This window comes from Amaranthus tricolor, chromosome 2, assembly GCF_026212465.1.
Source record: "Amaranthus tricolor cultivar Red isolate AtriRed21 chromosome 2, ASM2621246v1, whole genome shotgun sequence".
In the NCBI taxonomy this organism is placed as follows: Eukaryota; Viridiplantae; Streptophyta; class Magnoliopsida; order Caryophyllales; family Amaranthaceae; genus Amaranthus; species Amaranthus tricolor.
Window position 1 is genome coordinate 33292771 of NC_080048.1, and position 25000 is coordinate 33317770.

General features: G+C 30.7%; 2 protein-coding genes across 2 annotated transcripts; one reads left to right on the forward strand and one right to left on the reverse strand.

Moving 5' to 3' along the window:
• Positions 1-7395: 7395 nt before the first annotated feature.
• On the forward strand, positions 7396-10428 carry LOC130806374 (cytochrome P450 76AD1-like). Its single transcript, XM_057671420.1, has 2 exons — positions 7396-8286; positions 9746-10428. The coding sequence occupies exons 1-2, from the start codon at positions 7396-7398 to the stop codon at positions 10367-10369; spliced, it is 1515 nt and encodes a 504-aa protein (XP_057527403.1). The 3' UTR covers positions 10370-10428.
• A 3920-nt stretch (positions 10429-14348) lies between these two features.
• LOC130806420 (pathogenesis-related protein 1B-like) lies at positions 14349-15063 on the reverse strand. The gene has a single exon (XM_057671492.1). The coding sequence runs from the start codon at positions 15022-15024 to the stop codon at positions 14545-14547; it is 480 nt and encodes a 159-aa protein (XP_057527475.1). The 5' UTR covers positions 15025-15063; the 3' UTR covers positions 14349-14544.
• Positions 15064-25000: the final 9937 nt, after the last annotated feature.

Here is a 25000-nt window from a genome sequence, read left to right on the forward strand (position 1 = left end):
TCAAGGATGCACCACTACGTTGTTATAAATAATTTATATAGATTAATTTATCTTATTGAAAATATTATAATATACTAATATTAATGAGTATGTAATTGCATCTTTATTCAATATTTATATTTATATAAACAAGTTGTTTCTATTGTAGTACTATACATTAAATATGAAGTTTTAATTCCAAATGTAGGCGACTTGAATTTTTTTTTTATTGATAATGACACAAAAAATGTCATATCAATATAATATAATAGAACAAAACTCTCTTATGATACATGTTCAATTTATCTCGTTTCAATTTTATTATTCCAAAAACTGAAGGACTATGCTTTTAAGTTAGGCCAATTTTTTTTTTTTTTGAAAAGGAAAAAGATTTCATTCTAAAAAAAACAAAGACAAACTACATGTGAGACCAAGAAAACAATCCAACTATATTTAGCATCAGTATGGAGAAAGTACCCACAGGAAGGGTTGTACAAAGCCAATCTTCATGTGCAATAGTAGGGAAGAACCTCAGAGAAACCAAAGCTAATGAACTAACGTCTAAGATCTCTAAACCACAGGTTGGTTTGAGATTTTACAGGATACAAAACAGTAAATTTAGACAAAATTTCCTGACTGATACAATACATGACTTTATCAACAGAGTTCATGTGCGTGAGCCATATGGCTGTGTTCCTGGTGCGCCAAATGTGGTAGCATAAGCTGCAGATACTAGATATAATCACTTCTTCTTGAAGTTATCCCCCTTCCATCTTTTTTTGATAATTGCACTAAGAGTGGTAGGAAGAGTCGGAATGTTGAGCCATTTTTGAAGTTCCTTGAGGCATAGAGAGCTGAAATGACATTCAAAGAATAAATGCTCAGGAGATTCAGCTGCTGATAAGCATATCGGGCAAAGGTCGTTATCCAGCACTCGGTGTTGCATAAGCTTGTTCTTTTTCTTGAGCTTATCTAACATAATCATCCAAAGTCCAAAATTTCCTTTTGGAACAGATGGCCTATTCCAAACAAAATTGTCCCATGAGACCCTTGAAACATCAACAAAGTGGGTCTTGTAAGTTTCCTTGATGCTATAATGTGCTTGACTTATCTTTCACATAGCAGATTTTCTTAAAGGACCAACCGGAAGTAATCAGGGCATTGAAGTTCAACCAATTAGCACCCTTGGTATATATGCCATGTACCCAGCGAACCCACAAGGACTCAGTTAGATTGTGCACATGCCAAGCTAATTTACCAATTGCCATTTCATTCCATATACCCAAATCCAAACACCCAGACCTCCCAATCTTTTAGGTTTGCAAAGATTCTCTCATTTGACATTACCAGGAGCATTATTGTTTGGGTCAGCATGCCTCATATAGGATCTACAAATAGCATTAATTTTCTTAATGAAAGCTTTTGGAATTATGAACAGCTGACACCAATAAGAGTTAATGCTCATTAGCACAGCTGAGACCAACTGGAGTCTAGTAGCGCAGGACAAAGATTTTGAGCTCCAAGTTCTGATGCGGGCTGTCATTTTATCAACAAGAACTTCACAATCAGCAACAGATATTTTCTTAGATGTTAGAGGCACACCTAAGTATCTAACAGGCAAGGAACCCAAGGGAATATCCAGTGGTTGTGCTATATGATTCTTTGTTGAAGTTGGTACACCAGCAATGAAGATTGCAGAGTTGGATGTGTTTGCACAGAGACCAGAAGAAGCAGCAAATAACTCCAGGGCATGGCTTAGAATCTGGCAGATTTTTCTTCACCCTTGCAAAAGAGCATGAGATCATCCGCAAAGGAGAGGTGATTCAGCTTGAGTGTTCTGCATCGAGGGTGAAACTTAAAATCTTCATGAGACCCAGCTAGGATGAGAGTTCTAGATAGATATTCCATCCCTAGAACAAACAGCAGAGGGGAGAGAGGGTCTCCTTGTCTGAGTCCCCTTTTTGGTTGAAAGACCTCTGAGGGGGATCCATTAATCAACAAGGAATATTTAGTAGAGGAGACGCATACCATAACAATTTTGATGAAATGAGGAGGCAAGTTTAGTGCCACTAACATGTCATGGAGGAAATCCCAATCCATACTATCATAAGCTTTCCTTAAGTCCACCTTGATCATGCAGCTTGGATAACAATGTTTCCTTGAGTAGTGCTTTACCAGGTCCTGGCATAGTAGGATGTTATGGGATATATGTCTACCTGCAACAAAAGCACCCTGAGTTTGATTCACCAGTCTTCCTAGAACACACTTGAGTCTAGAGCACAACAATTTGGACATACATTTGTATATTGTATGGCAGCAAGATATAGGTCTAAAGTCTCCCGGATGAGATGGGCATGGGACTTTAGGAACAAGAGTAATAGCTGCAGTATTCCAGGATTGTAAGAGTTTTCCATTATAGAAGAAGGTTTGGATAGCATTAATTACATCAAAACCAACCACAGACCGTGCCGCTTTGTAGAACTTACTATTAAAACCATCCAGGCCTGGGGCTTTGTTATCATGAATACTCCAGAGAGCCTTCTTTATCTCAGCAGCACTAAATGATAGATCCAACAAAGGCCACAATTCCTGTGATAGAGTCGGGCCAATCTGAATTATGGGCATATTAATGCGCTTTCTGTTCTCCGGTCTACTACATAATAACTCAGAGTAAAACGAGATGAAAGCCTGTTGAATAAGAGTATGATTACAGATCTGCCTGCCATTCAAAGTTAGGAAATTAATTCTATTATGCTTCCTCCTTTGCTTAATGTTGTTGTGAAAAAGAGAGGTGTTATCATCCCCATATTGCAACCAGCTGAGTTTGGCCTGTTGCTGGATATGAGAGGCATAATCCTTCTTGGCTTTCTTCAGGTGCATAGCCATACGAGTCTCAATATCAACAAGGGATTTATCATGTGTGTTTAAATGTAGTTGAGTCTGAGCTTCAGTGAAATCATGCTGTGCTTTAACAAGGGTAGCCTGAATAGGAATCAGATGAAAGTTATTCCTTAGCTCCTGCTTCAAGAGACGGAGTTTTTGTTGGATTTGATAACTCGTACACCCTGGAATGTGTTCTTTCCAAACTTTGTTTACAATATTCACAAAACAGTCATTGTTAGCCAAATAATTACAGAATTTAAAAGGCTTTTTAGTCTTTACCTAAGCAAAGAACTGCAATAGCATAGGGGAATGATCGAGAGAGGAAGGAGACTTCGGCAGTTGGGAACTGATCTTCCCATAAGTCATTACACAAGGTGCGATCAACTTTACTAAAGACTCTCCTTATTCCAGTTTGCTTGTTATTCCATGCATAAAATCGACCATTACTCTTCATGTCATGCAACCCACAAGTGGCCATACAATTACGAAGGGGTAGGATCTCAATCATACGAACAACTTGGCCAATTTTTTCATTCAAATTTGCAATACAGTTAAAATCACCCATCGCTATCCATGGCCCTTTAACAGTGAGTGCTACATGCTCTAGGGAAGAAAGAAGTTGAATCTGTTCTTTTTTATGTAAATAGGCATATACAAAAGAACAAAGGAAGGGGTCACCCAAGCCAGGCTTCACCTCAAGGTGTATCAATTGATTCGTACATAGTTTGATATTGACTTGCATATCTTCCGCTCTCCAACCGATGATAATTCTACCACTGCTATCCCAATGGAGATTATGAGTGAAACACCATCCCGGGCATAAATTTTGGTAAAGTTGACCTATGCCTTTTGCCTTTACCTTAGTTTCAAAGAGGGAAAACAAACTATCTGTTTTTTCGTATTGTTTAGCCCTCTTATGTTCCAAGCAAGAATGTTATTCATTGAGTGCGGGATGGGATGTAGCTCCTAGCGCTGTTTTATTATCCTCCTCTACAGGGTTGTCATTATGTCTAGCTAAGGCCTCAAAGCCATTACTAGTGAGAAGCACAATAGTAGCCACAGGGATAGCGGTGTGAACTCCACCAGATGCTAATGAGGGTTTAAACGTAGTCACTGGGTGCTTAGCATGGGTAGAAGCTTTCTAACTTCTGCCGTTTGTGACTAGTTGGAATCCTTCCTCATCCACTTGTGGAGCAGGTTGTTTAGGTTTGGGGATCCATCGCCTCACGACACCTACTCTACACACCTCCTTGGAGTGTCCTACTTGTTTGCATTTGTTACAAATTAAAGGTTTCCAATTTTATCCAACCTTAACAGATATTAATTCATCAACTTAATTTGTTAAGGCAATGGAGTCATGAAAGCCATTCTTGATATTAATGTCCACAAGGACTCTAGCAAAAGCCATACGATCCATATTCAAAGTGGCATTATCAATCCTAATAACTCGGCCCAGCATACCTGCAATCAGGTTTAAGCAGCTCTCACCCCAATAATGCATACTCAGACTTGGAAATGTCACCCAAATGGGGACAGTGGAGAGGTCTTCCTTTTCATAAGACAAATTCTTGCTCCATGGTTAACGATAAAAGGTTTTTTTATCAAACAATATGCCATTGGATTCACAAGCGGCGGCCATACTCTCCTTAGACTTCATTCGAATCAGATAAAAGCCCTTAGCAACTGTTCCAATTTTGTCAATCTCAGCAGGGTTCCATATTCTCTTGACAAAACCCTCAACAACATGAAGGGGTGGGTTTGCACCAAGGATATAACAAACAATAGAGGATTCCCAAAAATTTAATTCCTCAGCAATATAAGAGTAGGATATTTTAACAGGAGGAAGAGGAGGGGGGTTTGTCTGATGGAGTAGTAACATTTGCCCTTGAGTATGATCGTGGTACACACACATGCTGTTCTTGTATAATCGCTGGAACAGACACACTTCGCAATTGAGGGTTATTCACTGTTTCAGAAACCCTAACAGATGCAGCACCAGATGAAGACCCATACAGAGTATTAGTCCAGTTCGTGTACAACCTGCTTTCTTGAAGATACCTCAGCGAACTATCTGATCCAATGAATAATGTTTGCATTTCAACTTTGATTAAAGCTAATGAGAATCTAATAACTTCTTTTAAGACAATGAGGGGTTGCAATTACACTTAAAATTTAGGAAAAATTACTTATAATAATTTAATTTTTTTATTAATTTTTCTATAATAGTTCCAATTATTAATTAATCATGAATAATATAATCCTAATTTTAGAGTTACTTGCACAAGAACATTGTTGATCAACGGTTTTTGCAGTTTAATTGCTACAAAGAAAAAGGAAATAAAAAATAAAAAATAAAAATTCTTAAAAATTAAAAGTTAAAATCAAAAAAATAAACTTACTTATTTCTCTTTTATATTTTTTAAATTTTTAAATTTTTTATAAGTTAATTTTGTATTTACTTTTTTATTTTTTTATGCAAAATGACTTGTTGTATAAGTAAAAGGTTATCAGGATGCATTTTTAGCAAGCACCTCTAATAGTTGAGATTATTCATATTTAATCAAAAGTTGAGATTATCGTAGAGAAATCATTAAAAAGTTGGATTATTTTGGTTATTTTTCCTAAAATTTATCCAAAAATTTATCATTTTAACAACCTAAAAATAAAGAAAGCCAATTATTTTAAGGTATTCAAATCAAGACTATTCGATATTTACTCGACCTTGTAACTGAACCTCAACCCGACTTTAAAATAGATTTACAATTATGTAAAGATAAATTTAAATACAAGATCTGATTTTAAATTCACCCACTAATCTGACCTTGTAACCGTACTATTTAGTAATTGTGTTGAATTTTTATTTATTTATATATAGTGCTTAAAATCCATATTGTGTTAGGATTTTATTTTAGTTTAACAAAATCTCTCTTTTTAATTAATGAAGGGTCTCAATTTCGATAATTCATGAAAAATAAATAGAATCTCGGTTATCTTTGCTCCTATTTAATATTGTTACCTATTATTCAAGAGTTAAGACAATTCTTGTAAAACACTATTTGTTAGATGTAAAAATAATCCGACAACTTAACTATCAATATTTAGAGCTGTTCAAATGTGATCCGATTCGAAAATCCAAACCGAAATCGAAAGTTAACCGACCCGAAAATATATTTCTTTTTTAGGTTTATCAAACAGATATTATCCGAACCGAAGTTGTGCCGAACCGATTTACGACCGAAAATCGTAAAATCGAACCCGAACTGCGACCGATTTTTATAATCTACATATAACCGTTAACCGAGATTACCTGAAACTAATAGTGACCGACCCGAGTCATACCCGACCAGAATCATGCTCAAAACCGAACTTGATCCGGCTAAAACCGACTTAACCCGAATGAATTTTTAATCGAAATGCCATAAACCTGAACCAATTTTTAACATAGAGGTATGATCGACTAATTTTCAATCATCTTATTAGTTAATCTAATAAAGTAATAGAAATTTTAATAAATTAAATTTTATACATACATGGTTTCATATATTTAGAGTTAATAATCAATGGTCAATGTTTATTTAACTATTTTTAATCAATTTAGATGAAAAATGATAAAAGTTTACTTTTAATTTATAGTCAAATAAGTAAAAGTAACAAAGTAATAATCATTAACTGTTTTGCATTTTAACTATTTTGCCTTAACTAAGGGGAATTTTATCAGCAATTAAAAAATGCGAACAACTTAATATGATATTGACTCGATCTATAGTAATTATTAATTTGTAGCCGAATTCTACTGGAAAATAATACCCAAATCTGATCTGTACCTGGTAAAACTGAACCAATTATTAATCGATGAAAGTCCGAGACCGATTGACTACTCGACACGAACTTCAACCGACACCGAACCGATGCTAACCCGATAGCTCAAATAACCGATCTTCAACTGAACTGTGACTAACCGACCTGATCCGAGTGTGACCCGTCGTAATACGCATTCGAAAAATGACCGATCTGAAATACAACTGAACCGAATGACACCCGTCCGAAACCGACTCGATCACCCGAATGAACACCTCTATCAATAATAAAGATATCTATAAAAAGTTAAATAAATCATAAGATTTATGTTTAAAACTGAAAAGGATTTCATACTATTTATTTATAAGTCAAAATAATTCTTGTAAACTTTTTTTTAAACAATTCTCTATAAATATTCAAGACCACTGTATTAATCACTTTTAAAATTTAATATTACTACATTTTATGGGTAACGTTTTTTTGTTTAAGAAATTTCGAAATTTAATGTGTTATTAATAACCAAATAAGATGGGAATAGCATTGTATAATAACTCTTTAACATGAACCAATAATTCTATGAAGTATGACTAAAAATAGAAGGTTGTAATTTGCAAATAGAGCTTCTTTAGGCATATTTTTCTCTTCTCAAACTAGCTTAGATTAGTAAATACAATCTTTTCTAGTTGAGATCTTCTCCTAAACCTTGGTCATTGTTTTAGGTCTTGTTTATCAATCATGGATAATGTAAGACTTGCAATGATTCTTTCTATTTCATTTGTGTGTTTTCACATTCTTCTATCTTTATTGAACTACTCACGAAGGTCTAACAGACTTCCACCAGGGCCAAAAAGAAAGCTAATTTTCGGAAATATTTTTGATCTTGGCAAAAAGCCTCACCGATCCTTTGCGAATTTCAGCAAGATATACGGCCCTATAATAAGCCTTAAATTAGGAAGTGTGACAACCATTGTGGTATCATCTATAGAAGTAGCGAAAGAAATGTTCCTCAAAAAAGACCAAATCCTTGCTAATCGCACGATTCCGGATTCAGTTAGAGCTGGTGACCACGACAAATTATCCATGTCGTGGTTACCTGTATCGAACAAATGGCGAAATCTTAGAAAGATCTCGGCGGTCCAATTGCTCTCAACACAAAGGCTTGATGCTAGCCAAGCCAATAGACATGTCAAGGTGCAACAACTTCTTACATATGTACAAGATTGCTCTAAAAAAAAGCAAGGTGTAGATATTGGTAGGGCAGCATTTACAACTTCTCTAAATTTATTATCAAACACATTTTTCTCAAAGGAATTGGCAAGCCATGAATCTAGTGCTTCTCAAGAATTTAAAAAACTCATGTGGAATATTATGGAAGAAATTGGTAGGCCTAATTATGCTGATTTTTTTCCCATTCTTGGTTATATTGATCCTTTTGGTATACGGCGTCGTTTGGCTGCTTACTTTGATAAACTTATTGATGTTTTTCAAGACATTATACGTGAAAGGCAAAAATTAAGATTTGCTAATGATTTTGATGGAAAACAAGCAAAGGACATCCTTGACACTCTTCTCAATCTTCATGAAGAAAATGAGTTGAATATGAGTGAAATTAATCATCTCCTTGTGGTGAGTAATACTTTTTTTTTTAATTTTTTTTGTTATTGTGATTAAATCATTGGAATAATTTAGTGTGAATTATATATTTGCAATTTCGTTATAATGATATTAATTTCTGATTAACCATGAATAATACTAACTTAGAGGGCTGTTTCCCTAAAATATTTCTAACATGTTAGAAACCTAATTATAGAAGATTATATGACAAAAAAAAATGGTAAATTAGTTATTAGATAAAAGTTGATATTATCCTTGCGAAACAACCTCTAAATTAATATTATTCATGATTAATAATGAAATGGTAGTATTGTAGGTAAATTGTATCTTTAGATTATAGATTTTTAGCAGCAACAATCCGTTAACAATGGGTCAATAACTTATCCACTATTGAAATTAAAGTATACCTTTACCAAACTATACAATGAAATAAACTAGTAAAAAATGCATCTATTAGGGTGAACTTTGGCTACAAATAGTTTAATAGGTGGAATTTTTAATGGTGTGTTTGTTTTGACGAATTTTAAATGTAGTTTTCATCCTATATAATTTTATATGTTGGCGATCTTAATATCGGGTCATTTGATGTGGTTGCCGCATTAGCTGCCACGTGTACATTAGAAAAGGGGACTACATGAACAATCACGTCAACAAGTTGCCCTGTGTTTATGTCCCCAATATAGGTAATAGTCTGTTAGATGAATATTAAATTTGAAGTCCGTTCCAATAAATATAATAATTAAAGTTGAGCCTGATGATGTATTTTCTTTTTAATGTTTGAATTGTTTCATGCAATTTTTTTATAATAGTGTGGCAAATGTCTTTGGGGATTTCTCTGTCACTAATGCTTCCTTTAATAGTAGTCCAAGATATTATTTTAAGCTAGTTTAAAAAATATAATAGGTTTCATACACATACCAATAACCAATAAGCAATAAGCAATAAGCTCAATGAGACCAATGACCTAAAATTGAATTGCATTCAATACATACTTTTGTACACGGGGTGATTCTAGCATGTGTATGATGTCTAATCGTATAGGACCCTCTAATTTTAAGAGCCTCAATTATTATTTTACATTAGTTTATATTGTTTTTACTTTAGTTTAATTATTTTTTTTAGGCCTCTAAACTTAAAAAATGTAAAATAAACATGATCTTAAATGTTATAGTGTATTTTTATTCTGCTCCTGTTTGTACTCTCCTTGCCAAAATTTAATTAATTAATTGACATGAAAAAATTAGTCAAATTACATCTAAAATGTCAAAATTTTCTTAGTCTTTTGGTTTTGGTTTGGTTAATATTATACTTGCTTAGTTATTAAGAATATTTTTAGAATATTATAACAAATTAACAATAAAATTTATCAAGTGATGCTTCTTTTTACTTTTTTTTATGAAATCTAAAAAAGAAAAAAATAAAAATAATAAAAACATAATTAATAAGTTAATTTTTGTAAATGTATATATAGGACATCTTTGATGCTGGAACAGACACTACGGCTAGTACAATGGAATGGGCAATGGCAGAGCTGGTTAAAAACCCAAATATAATGGTCAAAGCTCAAAATGAAATTGAACAAACCATTGACAAAGAATGTTCGATGATTCAAGAATCAGATATCTCAAAACTACCTTATTTACAAGCTATCATCAAAGAAACATTGCGTTTGCACCCTCCAACGGTATTTCTCTTACCTCGAAAAGCGGATGCAGATGTAGAGTTACATGGTTATATTGTGCCAAAAAATGCACAAGTTCTAGTCAATCTTTGGGCTATTGGTCGTGATCCAAAGGTATGGGAAAATCCAGAAGCATTTTCACCTGAGAGATTCTTAAATTGTGACATTGATTTTAAAGGACAAGATTTCAAACTGTTATCTTTTGGTGCTGGAAGAAGAATATGTCCTGGACTCACTTTAGCTTATAGAATGTTGAACTTAATGTTGGCTAATTTTCTCTACTTATATGATTGGAAGCTTGAAGATGGTATGGATCCAAAAGATTTGGACATGGATGAGAAATTTGGTATTACATTGCAAAAGATTAAGCCTCTTAAAGTTATTCCGGTTGCTAGGAAAAAAATTCATTATTAGTCATCATAAAAAATAAGATTTTTGCATGGTTATTGTATTTTAATTATTTTTGTTTGAGGAGAGTGACAATCTAATTTATACATCTATGTATTTGAATATTAATTTCAAATATTTATTAGATAGAAATATGTACCATGTATAAATTTTAGTTTTATGGATAGGATATAACAATATTCTTTTTAATCTAAAAAATCAGTTGGTTAAGATATAGGTGTAGCAAATTTTTATTTGACGTCAAAATTGGAAAAACAAAAACCCCAATTAATAGTCCAAATCTTTATTATAATATTTCTAACTTTATTAAATCAGTAGATTAAATATGACAAATGCTATAACGTGAACGAAAAGTGTCGAGGAATCAATACAACAAAAAACTTGATTGTGATTAGAGGTGTTTGATGGGTCGAGTCGATCCAACGGGTCAAGGGTCATGTCACAATTTAACAGGTCACTAGGGGTCCGGTCAATAATGGGCATTGGTGCAAAAGGGTCGGGTTGGACTGGGTCGGATAATTATAAGTATTAATTGCAAAAAAAAATTTACCACATTTTTTTTATATTTTTAAATGATATTATAATATACATAAGTGGACCTACCCAACGGGCCATAAAGTATAATAAAAAAACTATTTTATGAACTTTAAATTTTGACTCCACCTGCTCCGAACCGACCCGTTGAACACCTCTAATTGTGATGATACTAACTTCTTTTTCAATCTAGAGCATATGAGGAATTTTATAAGAAGCTTGATACAAAAGAGGGAAGAAGTGTATTTCTAAGCTTGTAAAAGCTAGGTCCAAGAAGAGAAAAGACATTACGACACTTAGGTACATCCATGATGTGGACAAGTTTTACTACAAGAGAGGGAAATCAAATTGACGTGGCGTCAATATTTTTCTCAATTGCTTATTAAAGTAGGGGCTAGAGGAGGTAACAAGCGAGACTTCAAATGGTTCACTAACAATTTAATTTTAACGACACATATGATGCTAGAAGAATGAAGGAGCAACAGACTTATGCCAATTATCAAAACAAAGGCGATGCACGCGCATACGAGAATTATAAAGGAATAAACCTGCCAGCTACACATGAAATGTTGAGAAAGAGTAATGGAGAGGAAAATTAGACAAGAAACGTTGATCATAGAGAACCAATTCAATTTCATTCCATGAAGATCTACTACTGAGGCTATTCATGTTTACAAAGGTTGATGTACAACTTGGAAAGTATAGAGAGCAAAAACAAATTTGCATTTAATGATTATCCATCTTGAGAAGGCTTAAAAAAGCGTAGCACATACTGCAACAAAATTAATTTTTAGGGGTATATATTTAGTGACATTGAAAAAAATGACTAATTTATATTTTTAGTGTATAATAATTGTTAGTTATTATTTTGAATTCCACTATAAATTGATTTAGTGACACTTTATTTGGCCTTTAGTAACATATGTAATTGTCACTATAGTCTATAGTGACATTTATAAGAAATGTCACTAGATCCAATATCGTGAAAAGCTTTAATATGACTTTTTTTATACTACTAAAAAGGGTCTAATAAATGTCACGAAATTCACTATATATAACATATAGACATTTAAATTAGTAACATTTAAATTAAATGTCATTAAATATGTCCCACTTAAAATATATTATGTTGTAGTGATATGATTTAGGATAGCCTCAAGGCTAAGGACATTTCATAGACATGTATAATGAAGTCACGACTAACTTCCAGACACCAATTGGGATAATATAACCTTTCTTGGTAAATGTAGGTCTACAACAAGGATTATCACATAGCCCTTTCATTGTTGCCATCATTATAGATGAGCTTTTCACACACTACAACAAATTTAACTTTTCGCGACATTAACTTAGTGGCATTAAAAAAATGTTACTATTTTATATTTTTAATATAAGTTCCACTATAAAGTGATTTATTAGACACTTTATTTGGCCTTTAATGGCATAAGTAATTGTTACTATAGTCTATATTTGACATTTATGGGAAATATTACTAGATCCTATGTCGCGAAAAGCTTTAGTATGATTTTTTATTATGCTGCTAAAGAGTCTAACAAATATCACTAAATCCACTACATATACTATTAGAAATTTAAAGTAGTCACATTTAAATTAAACGTCGCTAAATATATCACACTAAAAGCAAATTATGTTGTAGTGATATCTATATGAAAACATGTGTCGTGGTGCATGCTTTTTGCTAATGATATTGTGCTAGTAGTAGAAACTATCAAGGAGGCTAACATAAAAATAGAGGAGTGGACGACAATTCTAAACACAAGGTTGCGTATAAGTCGTACAAAAACATAGTATATGAGATGCAATTTTAGTGGGTAAAAGCGGAAAAGTGACATTGAGGTGACTATTGGATAAGATGTTATTTCATGTATGACCAAGTTTAAGTATTTAGGATTAGTTATCTAGAGTACTTAGGATATCGTTAAAGATGTAACTCATCGAATACAAGCAAGTTGGCTTAAGTGAAGAATGACTACTATAGTATTATGTGATAAGAAGTTTTTCACTAGACTAAAAGGTAAATTCTGTCAAGTTGCAATCAGACTAACATCGTTATATGGGACGATATGCTGCCCGTTACAAAGTCATTTGAACAAAAGATGGACACAACATATATGTGAATGCTAAGGTGGGTGTGTGCACATAAAAATGAACAGAATTAAGAAACAAGAATTGGGAGAGAGGTTCGGAGTTACCCCATTATTAGAAAGACTGGTGAAGAGAAAGACCGTTAATGCACCGGCAAGGATGGTAGAAGATGTCAAAGTAGAGAGTAAAAGAAGTGGAGGTAGATCGTAGACAATTTAGGATGAGAAAATACAGATCAACTTGCGTGAGTTGCATCTCTCTGAGGACATGGCAAGGAATAGGATTAGCTAGCGGCGGCGAATCCGTATCTTAGACTTTTGATTGTTTTCTTCCACATACCTCTTGTTTTCCTAGTTAGCTATTTAACTTATTTACTTAATTTATTTATGTTATTAATTAAATTTCAATTCTAATGGCTTAGTCCTAGTCCAACTTGTATTATAATTTGCAGGTAGCTTTTCTCTTGTAGTCTTGTATCACTCCTCTATTTCTTTATTTAAGGGTTTAATTGAGAGCATTAGTTCCTCTTCACCCTCTTTTGAAGGGATAAGAAAATCGATGGTTATGTGTCCTAGCCTAGATCCATACCTATTAGTTTTTTTATGGACCTATACCCAGATCCTTAATAATATTGACGATAGGATATTTTAATTTAAATTAATTAGTTTAATAAGTTCAATTTAATGGAGCAAAATTGACTGTAGGATATTGTAATGTAATATGAAAACTGATCCTTAATAATTTCTTTGTCATATTTAGAATCTTTAAAAAGAGTTGTATTTTCCAAATTGGATAATGATGATTTAATAAGATGAAAAATTTGTTGGAACATAAATAATCCGCCTCTTTATTTGCCGTGAGCCGTTATCTAATAAATGGCAACATTATTGTTTCTCTTTCAACATGATTTCACAAAAAATTAAAACCATATAATTAATTTTTCTAAAAAAATCAAATAAATCTGAAATACCCTTTTATGAATTCTTTCATATACAAATGCTACACATATTGTATTTAAGTTAAATTTTAAAAAGGAAAAATTAATTTAAATAAGATAATTTTGTAGAGCTTTAATTACCATAGTTCACTTTATATATAAAAGTCAAAAAATAACAATATTCGATTATAAATCACCACAAATACCAAAGTGTTCGATAACAAATGATCCTAACTAAAGTAGTCTCAAATACAAATTATATAGTTTAAATTAGTCTAGTAATCTTTGAATAAAATACTTCCTTCGTTATCCAATACTTGCTACATTTCTTTTTATATGTAATTTAATATATATTTTGATAAATATCTTTACTTTCACTAAACGAAAAATTATAAAAATTACATATTAAAAAACTAGATTCAAACATGAATAAAACAAGATCTCGTATTATTATATAATTTGTTATGCATGAGTCGGAATCACCGAAACAAGATTAAAGGTTAATAGTGCTACTATTAAAATGTAGCGAGTATTATAAAATGGAGAAAGTACATCATAAAAAATTATTGTGTATTTGCACGCCAGATAAGACAAGTACACCAAATTAATAGGGCCATTTTCCTTGAACATTTCCGGGAGGATAATACTCACACACAACAAAAGGCCAACCGGCACCACAAAGTATATTAGCACAACCAAGAAACAAGCTTTCTTTCCATACAACTTGTGTATAATGTGAACAATCAGTCCCATTTCTACACTCATTCAAATGATGATCATAGTTTGGTTTCTCCTCCACCCATTGATTCACGGCGTCGTCGATCGTAAATGCCCCATATCCCGAGGCGGTGTTCTCGCCATAGGGTCCGTACGACTGGGCCATGTTGTCGCACGTCTGCTTGACTTTGTCGGCGAATGCTTGGGCGTATGAGGCTAGTGTGTGGTTCCATGTTAGGGGCGGTACGCCAACTTGTGCACGTATGGCGTTGTGAATGTCTAGGAATTGAGTTTGGTTGTTTTGGGCATGGGTAGTGAGAAATGTTAGGGCTAAAATTGTGTATAAGAGGTTAAGGGATTGACCCATTTTTGTTTGAGGAAAGAAAAGGAAATTGTTTGGGGTAGTTGGAAAAGTTAAGGTGTATGGGTTGAGCATTTATAGAAGAATATTGTGCATTATTTTAATTGTGCATTGATTTCTTTGTCCTTGAAATTTTGGCATGATTAGAGTTTGTTTGGTTGAGTGGAAGGTAAATTTCCATGGGAATTTTTATTTCTTATTATAAGTTACTTTTCTTGTTGAATATGGAAACAACCAAACAACTTATAATAATTTTTCAAAGGATTTTCCTAACAACGCCTCATTCATTAATAAGGATATAAATTTATTGTAGCAAACTAAAATATAATTTAAACAATTATATAAACATTAATATAGTATCACCTAATATATATATATAATATAAAATTTAGAATTTATCATTAAATCACACATTAAAATATATTATGTTATTTTTATGTTTTAATTTATTTCCATATTAATTTACTCTTTCAAACAATTATTTATTATTATTCTAGTTAATAACCACCCAAAAACATTTATTAATTTTTGCCTTTTTCAAATACTAAAAGGATTTAAATCTTGCCTTTTTTTTTTGTCAACAATGTGAATGAAAGGAACAATAAAATGCTTCTTAACCTACCATAAAAGTATAACACATCTTAAACCCAAGTTGATTTCACATATAAATAACTTATTCTAGATTTTAAAATAGGACAAAATTTACTAATAAAAGTAACATATTGAAAATCAAAAGTGATAACTAAGACTATACTCTCTCTCATTAACCCATTTTTAGTTTATTATATAACCATAAAATCTTTATTTACAAAATATTATGTGTAATTTGTTTGACTATTCAAACCAACCAATATACTTCATCATATTCATATATGCTTTTCAAAATATGTGTTGACATATAGACAAAAGTGTTCGGAAACTTCTAAACCTATTATTAAGCACATATTAGTACTTTAAGTAATTTTATTCAGAAATTACAGCCTTTTTAAAGACATTGAGAAATGTTGCCCCGTATGAATTTGGTTTATATTATTGTAGTTTTAAAATAGTAAGTATTTTTATTTAACAAACACAATTAAGTACAATTATTAAAAAATACTTGTTATTATCAGATTGGTGCACTTAGTCTATGTGAAGTTGTGCTAACATAAATAATATGTAAACTAGGTGATTGCCCGTGCTAAGCATGGGTTATTTAATATTTTATCATATTTAACATATATTTTTACGTAAATAAATAAAAAAATGTCGAAAACAGATGAATAGAAAAATAATAGAGATACGGAATTGAAATATTGGTTTGTGTACCATAATATATATTACGATTGAAAATGAAGTTAAATGATATATAAAACTAGTGAAATGGATACATTTATAACAATTTTTATCAACTATAAATATTGAACTACTTTTTTGTATACGTTACAGTATAAATATTATCATAATCATTACATATTAAAATCTTTAGTTGTTGCTTACTTTTGACCCATGAAACAATTATATATGATTGATCATGCATTAATACATATTGGTATTTAAAATAAATGTTAGGTAATAATCAAATGATTGAATTTTAATTTTATATCTTGTTCATTATTTTCTTATCAGGAAAATAAAATTTTAGATTTTAGTATTAGGAAACAATATCACGATTGTTATTGTCAGTCCTTCTCAAGTTTAATTACTCTTTTGTAGATTTCGTCCATCTCTAAATACGACTTACTTCCCCTCAATTTGAATAAAGAAATTAAAATTTTCTAAATTAGAATAAAAGAGATCCAGGTTTGATCAATCAAAATAATAACAATAAAAAGCAATTAAAATTTAAATTTATAAATAAATCATTCACATGCATAGAAAAAATATGATATCAAAAATCAATAAATAAAATATTTAAGAAAATAAAAGATAAAAATAGAATAATGCAGGAGATATGGCCCATTCATCGAGATTGGTTACATGCTTTACTTTTCTCTTAAATTCGAATTAGCTAAACCCAAAAAATCTATAGAGAGATATAATTAAAATAAAAAATTCAAATTTTTAGATATGAGAATAGAAGAAAGATAGAGAATTTTTATGAGAAAAAGATAGAAGTAATCTTCCATCAAAAGTTGCAATGATCTTCAAAAAAATGTGATAATTAGTTTAATGAGACATAGAAAGTCGGTAGTGCTGCAGTAATTAATTCCTTGATTGTGAGGATTATTATAGTTGATAATCTAGATATTAAAGGTTATTTGAGCTAGGAGAGTATTCAGCGCTCTAGTTATTAGGAAACAATATCACGATTGCTATTGTCAATCCTTCTCAAGTTTATGCTCCTCTGTATATTTCACCCATCTCTAAACACGACTTACTTCCCCTCAATTTGAATAAAAAAATAAAATTTTTCTAAATTAGACAAAAAATAAATCCAGGTTTGATTAATCAAAATAATAACAATAAAACACAATTAAAATTTAAATTTATAAATAAATCATTCACATGCATAGAAAAAAAATATGATATCAAAAATCAATGAATAAAATATTTAAGAAAATAATAGATAAAAATAGACTAATTAATACAGGAGATATGGTCCATTCATCGAGATTGGTTACATGTTTTACTTCTCTCTATGGTTCGAATTAGCTAAACCCAAATATCTATAGAGAGATAATTAAAATAAAAAAATTCAATTTTTTAGATATGAGAATAGAAGAAAGATAGAGAATTTTTATGAGAAAAAGATAGAAGTAATCTTCCATCAAAAGTTGCAATGATCTTTAAAAAAATTTGATAATTAGTTCAATGAGACATAGAAAGTCGGTAATGCTGCAGTAATTAATTCCTTGATTGTGAGGATTATTATAGTTGATAATCTAGATATTAAAGGCTATTTAAGGTAATAGAGTATTCAGTACTCTAGTTATTAGGAAACAATATCACGATTGTTATTGTCAATCCTTCTCAAGTTTAATTACTCTTTTGTAGATTTCGTCCATCTCTAAATACGACTTACTTCCCTTCAATTTGAATAAAGAAATTAAAATTTTCTAAATTAGAATAAAAGAGATCCAGGTTTGATCAATCAAAATAATAACAATAAAAAGCAATTAAAATTTAAATTTATAAATAAATCATTCACATGTATAGAAAAAATATGATATCAAAAATCAATAAATAAAATATTTAAGAAAATAAAAGATAAAAATAGTCTAATGCAGGAGATATATGGCCTATTCATCGAGATTGGTTACATACTTTACTTCTCTCTTTGGTTCGAATTAGCTAAACCCAAAAAATCTATAGAGAGATATAATTAAAATACAAAATCCAAATTTTTAGATATGAGAATAGAAGTAAGATAGAGAATTTTTATGAGAAAAAGATAAAAGTAATCTTTCATCAAAAGCTGCAATGATCTTCAAAAAAATGTGATAATTAGTTTAATGAGACATAGAAAGTCGGTAATGCTGTAGTAATTAATTCCTTGATTGTAGGGATTATTATAGTTGATAATCTAGATGTTAGAGGCTATTTGAGGTAATAGAATATTCAGTACTCTAGTTTTTAGGCGGAAACTAAACTTATCAAAACATGATACGTACAACTGTTCAAAAGTGACCTGACCCGAAAATCCTATCCGAAACCGAAAGTAAATCGACCCGAAAATGTGTTCCTTTTTAGGTTTATCGAACCGACATTACCCGACCCGAAGTTATACCCGAACTGGTTGACAACCGAAAATGGGAAAACTGAACCCGAGCTGTAACCGATTTTTCTAACCGACACATAACCGTTAACCGAGATTACCCGAACCTAATAATGACCGACCAGAGTCATATCCGACCCGAATCATACTCGAAACCTGAAACAGTCGTATTATTAGGAGATTTCATTAGTCGTTTTTAGCGCCTAATTTTCCTTATATATTTGTTCGTTACTAATTATAATTTAATTAGTGATGGTAGTAATTTGAAAAATCTCTACAATGATTAGAAACTTGTTAATTCGTAACGTGATTATGAATCGTAACAAGTAACGTAAACTTTGGAGATAAAACTTAAAGTTGAGCAACTACCCAAAACAGTTCGAAAAATTTTTTTATTATTACCCAAGCATATTATGTAACCATGATGGGAGTAAATTAAATATTTCACACATATACAAGTGATTTTTAAACATGAAGTACAAGTTACATAACTTGTTACATGTACAACAATTTTTACTCAAACCTTAAACTATCTTAGATAAACCTTTCTTACACCATATTAGACCAAATTGAGGATATAAATCACCTCAAATCAGCCCCAAAACAGCAGCCCCTAGCTGCCATACTAGCCCTCTTTTAGCCCCAAAACTCACTTGCACACTCCACCAAACTCTCTACCCAAAGCCCCTATTGTTCTTACCCAAAGCCCCTATTGTTCTTACCCAAAAACACCATCATAACAAGTATGTAAACATAATAAATCAAGACATATTTGCTGTCCATATTTTCAGCTCCATCAACCTTCTTTCACTCTTCATTTTACTCCTTATTTCATCCATAAGCATACTTGAAGTTCAATCTTACAATTCCTAGCAAAAACACCTTCTTTTCTCATCAAATCTCCTTCAAAAACCTATCTAAAACTTTTGAAAATTTATGTTTATAAACTCAAATCTCCCATAAAAATAATCTTCATCTTAAGAGCTTTCCATAGACACCAAACTTGAAGAAATCCACCAAGTATAGAGTAAGTTATGTTCATTTCTTTATTCCACTAGTTTTTGTTAAAACTTGTTCATGTAAAACATTTTTTTTACATGAATCTTTCTATAAACTAAGATTATTATAAAATGAGTATTTTATCTCTAAACTAAGAAAATCATCACTTATAAATCTATAAAAATCGACCATAATAGAAAGTAAGAAGATGTATTTCCATAAACATATAAATTTTGTTACTTAAAGAATTCAAGTAAAATTATGGGACATAACTAAGTATGTTGCTCAACATAATAAATATACTCCCAATATGTTAAAATCATTACAAGTATTAGTCTAACAACTCTAACTAGGAAAAGTTAAGTGCATGTTAGAAATCCAAAATTATTATTGATTTTTGGATGAATGCAATATGTTTAGTTGAAGAGTTGGAGTTGAGACTTGAAGGGCAAGAACTCGAAGTTAGAACCACTTCTAAGAACGCGTAGGAGCTTACGGAATAATTATATAGGCTTGGAGTCGAGGTATGTCACATGAGGTGATTTTTAAAGGATTTAAGAACAAGTTGGGAAAGTTTGTATATAAACTTTTTTTAAAAAAATAAAAAAAATAAAATAAAATTCCCAAAGAAAAGTTCTTAAATCTTGAAAAATGATGTCAAAATGATAAATTTGAGTATGGAATAATTTATTACATGTATTATTATTGTGGGCATCATGCATGTTGATTTTATAAATTATTGTATGTTTAAAGGTATGTTTAACACTACTTTGTGAAAGTTATTGTGATGGAAATGATTATATGAATTTGAAAATATTTGAAATTCATTTTAAAAGAAATTTCCAGTAGCTATATGTTAAGAAAATTTCTTGGATACTTTTTGTTGAGATTATTCGTTAAATTGATATTTTAATGGATTTTTAGGTGTTAAATACTCTTATTATAAAACATGGTATTAGATGAACTCTTCATCATCAAAAATAATTAATAAAAACATATTATAATGTCTCCAACAAGATTTGGCCAGAATATATTTAGTTTGGAATTTTTTTTTATAATTTTTGAATAATCGTTAAATTGTTTAACGGTAAATTGTAAAATGGTAAAATATAAAATAATTACCAAACAAAGACATATGGACTTGAAATTTTTATCACATACTCATATGTACAGTAGGTAAAATTAGTAAAAGTTTGGGAAGGTTTCGTTGACATTTAAGGACCTTAATAATTTTTACTCGGTTATTAATAATCGGTAAGTTTGAAAACGGTAAAATATAAAATAAATACTAAATGACGTCTTTTGGACATGAAAATTTTATGAGACACTTATATAAACAGTAGATACATGTTCAAAAATTTATATGGATTTTCGTGACCATATATGGACTTAAATAATTTTATTCGGTTTATCGGTAAAATAACGATATTAATTATTAAAAATACCCCACATGATTTTTAATGGTTATTTAAAATTTTATACCCCTTAAAATAGCTTTTGAAATATCATATAATTTTTATAATATTTCATTCGGACTCAAATAATTTTAAACCTATTTTATTCTATTTATCGATAAAATATCTATACAAAATAATAAAACATCATACATGAGTTTTATAAGTTCAAATAGCCTAATAAACATATTATATGACTTCTGGAACTTTGGTATAGTTTTATAAAATAAATTATTAATTATTTACTAATTTATCAAATTAATAGACAATGTTTATTTATCAAAAAGTGTAATATTGTTAATTAAATTTGGGTAAAAATAGACCTATATAAAAAAATTTATAATTATATTAATAACCGACTGCCTCATAGTATAAATTAAGTTTAAATTAGATGGTTTATAAATTTTACGGATTTAAGACACCATTTAAATAACGGTAAATACCCAAATTGTCGAAAATAATTGTAAAATCGTTATAAATTCGCATAACCAATTATAATCTGATGGGACAACCTTAAATTCATTTTAAAAATGGTATTATAATGACTTGATTAATTTGGGCCTTGTTAGAGAATTAATATGTACTTTGTAAATCAATTATCGATTTTATTACCGGCAAAACTATCTCGTATGTAAGAAAATAATGTTTTATGAAATCTTCTGTCGTAATGATTTTATAGACTTATGAATCATATTCTAGTTGTTTTGAATGAATTTCAAAACCCTTTTAAGTTATATTTACTTTAAGAAGGATTGAAATGAAACATTTTAGTGGTTTCCTTAAAAAACAATTTTATTGAACTTTAATCACTTTTTGTTACGATGCATTTCCATACATGCTAGTGATGCCCCAATATAATACAGAGGTTATGTTTAATGATATGATTATGCTAAGCATGTTTTACCCATGTGGAAAATATTATTATTTGATTTTGCTAAGTTGCAAATAAAGTATGTTTTGCTATGTGCAAATAAAAGATGTTTATCATATGGAAAAAGTTAATATTTTTGACTTTCAAATACTATTAAAATTACAAGATATATATTATGTACAAATAAATGTTTTAGCCTAAATGGCGGGTACATATGCCACAGCAAATGTTGTGTGCATGATTAAACGGCTCACCAATGCTGAGCGCGTATTGTTCACAATATCATTGTGTTACACTTGCCGGACATGTCGCGGACGGTAGAACGACTACCAAACGAGTCACAAGATGACTCACAGAGTACCCATGTAAACTTATGATATGAGTTTGAAATTGATTTGGATCCATTGAGATCTTATGATTTATGATGAAAAATGAGAATTTGAAATTACTATAGAGCCATTGAACTGGATTTGAATCATAATATGATTTATCAAATGAAAAAGCATATTTCAAAATGAATTTATTAAAAAAAAAAAGATTTTAATAACTTGTTTGACGGACACCATTGTGTTTATACTCAGCCTTTTTGCTGATACTATGTTTTGCATGTTTTTCCAATGGTTTTGTTTTTAGAGTAAACCCCTATGGCACCTCGACGGAGAATGGATATGCGAGCGGAAGTTGAACCCGAGTTGGAGTATGACTCCCCTTTTGTTTAGATCTCTTTATTATATTTGAGAGACTATTAGTTTAGATTTAGACTATTTTAAGGATGTATTTTGAACTTTGTACTTATTTCGATTTGGTTGTAATTTTCCTATATTTTAGACAGTTAAGACTTCCGTTATATTGCTTTGGTTTGGTTCAAGTATTATACTTGAATATTGGTTTGACCTTTAAGTAACCCCTTAATTGTGTTGGCAAAAGTAAGCTTCCGCTTGATTAATACTAAATTCCAGTTAGTGTTTGCCTTCATAATTCGAGGCGCCCGAACTCGATCCGCCTAAAACCGACTTAATCTGAACGAAGTTTAGATCGAACTGCTGTAAACCTGAACCAAACTTTTACATAGAAGTATAATCGACTCATATTCAATCATCTTATAAGTTATTCTAATAAAGTGATAAATATTTTAATAAAATAAATTTTATAAATACATGGTTTCATATATTTAGAGTTAATAATCAATGGTCAATGTTTATTTAACTACTTTTAATCGAATTAAATGAAAATTGATAGAACTTTATAATTTTAATTTTCGGTCAAACAAGTAAAAGTAACAATGTAATAATGATCTCTAATTGATTTGCATTTTCACTATTTTGTTTTAAGTAAAGGAACCTTATTATCAATTAAAAAATGACAAACAACTTAATTTGATACTGACGCGATCAATAGTAATTAGTAATTCGCAATTCGTAGCCAAATTCTAACCAATTATTGATCGATGACAACCCGAGACCGATTGAAACTCGACATGAACTTCAACCAACACCGAACTGATGCTAGCCTGATAGCTCGAATAACCGATCTTCAACCGAACCGTGACTAACAGACCCGATCCGAGTGTGACCCGTCGCAACATGCATCCAAAATATAACTGATTCGAAATACAACCGAATCGAATAACATCCGTCCGAAATCGACCCGACCACCCGAATGAACACCTTTAATGATACGTATTCTTAAGTGATCTCCGTTTTAGTATTAGATATAAATAGATTGATTAATTTCATATATGTCGAAAGTAGTACTCCCTCCTATTCACCTTAGGTGTCCCATTTACTTTTGAGACACTATTCATTTATCACTCTTAAATTGCATTTTATTATTAATCTATAAGTTAAAACATAGTCATGTAGGATCTTATTTGATTTGTTTTGATGTAAAGATTATTAATATCAACTTTTTATAATTTTTAATTATACATAACTCGATATATTAAGGATTGAATAAATGCATTGGATAGAGTGCATAAAGTAAATGAGACACTTGAGATGAATAGGAGGGAGTATGATTCTTGAGAAGTTTAATGACTGATCATACTTTTGAATTATGCAATCTTTCAATGCAATTTTCATTGTATTCTCACATCACTCTTTCCCTCAACGGTCATGTTTTCCGCCTTTCTCACAGGTACGTTGGTAGCTTTTTTTTTATTTACCTAAATAATCTCTATATAAATACGGTTTTAGTTATATTTATTTCGTATTAGCTGTATTAGTTTAGTATTAGTCCTATTTGCTTAAAATTAAGCATATTAGCATAATTTTAATCATATTATTTTAGCATTACCCGTATTAGTATAGTTTAAATATATTATTAGTCACATTATTATAGCATTAGTTTCATTATTAGTGAAGTATTAGTCATGTACTTCATATGTTAATCGTATTAGTATTATGTTAGTCGTATTAATGTGTTATTACTTATTAGTCGACCAGGTCATATTAAATTGTTCATGATAAATTCTCCTTTTGTTTTGAATAATAATAATTGGAAACAAAATATAATAATAATTTAACATTGTTGTAAAATAATTAACCATAAATAAATTAAAAGTAATGGGTGTTATGTTTTAAAATCCGCCCTTTGATAATATTAATGTCCACCTACTCTATGATAATGTGACCAATTAAGATTTGTCTCTCCAATTCAGTACTAATGTCTCATTTACTTTATACATTTATTCAATGCACTTATTCAATCGTTAATATCTCTAATTGTGCATAATTAAAAATTATGGAAAATTGATATGAATAATCCTTGCATTGAAATGAATCAAACAAGATCCCACTTGACTATGTTTTAACTTATAGATTAATAATAAAATACAAATTAAGAGTAAGAGATGAATAGAATCCAAAAGGCAAATGGGACGCGTTAGTATTGAATTGGAGGGAGTAGATATTTTTACCGTATTTTGGAAAGTCTTTATGTATTGTTCTACATTATTTTAGT

Excerpts from the sequence above, each read along its gene's own strand:
- LOC130806420 (XM_057671492.1), bottom strand. The coding sequence starts at position 15,024 with ATGGGTCAATCCCTTAACCTCTTATACACAATTTTAGCCCTAACATTT.
- LOC130806374 (XM_057671420.1), top strand. The coding sequence starts at position 7,396 with ATGGATAATGTAAGACTTGCAATGATTCTTTCTATTTCATTTGTGTGT. Across the intron at positions 8,287-9,745 it reads AAATTAATCATCTCCTTGTG|GACATCTTTGATGCTGGAAC; the intron begins GTGAGTAATACT and ends ATGTATATATAG.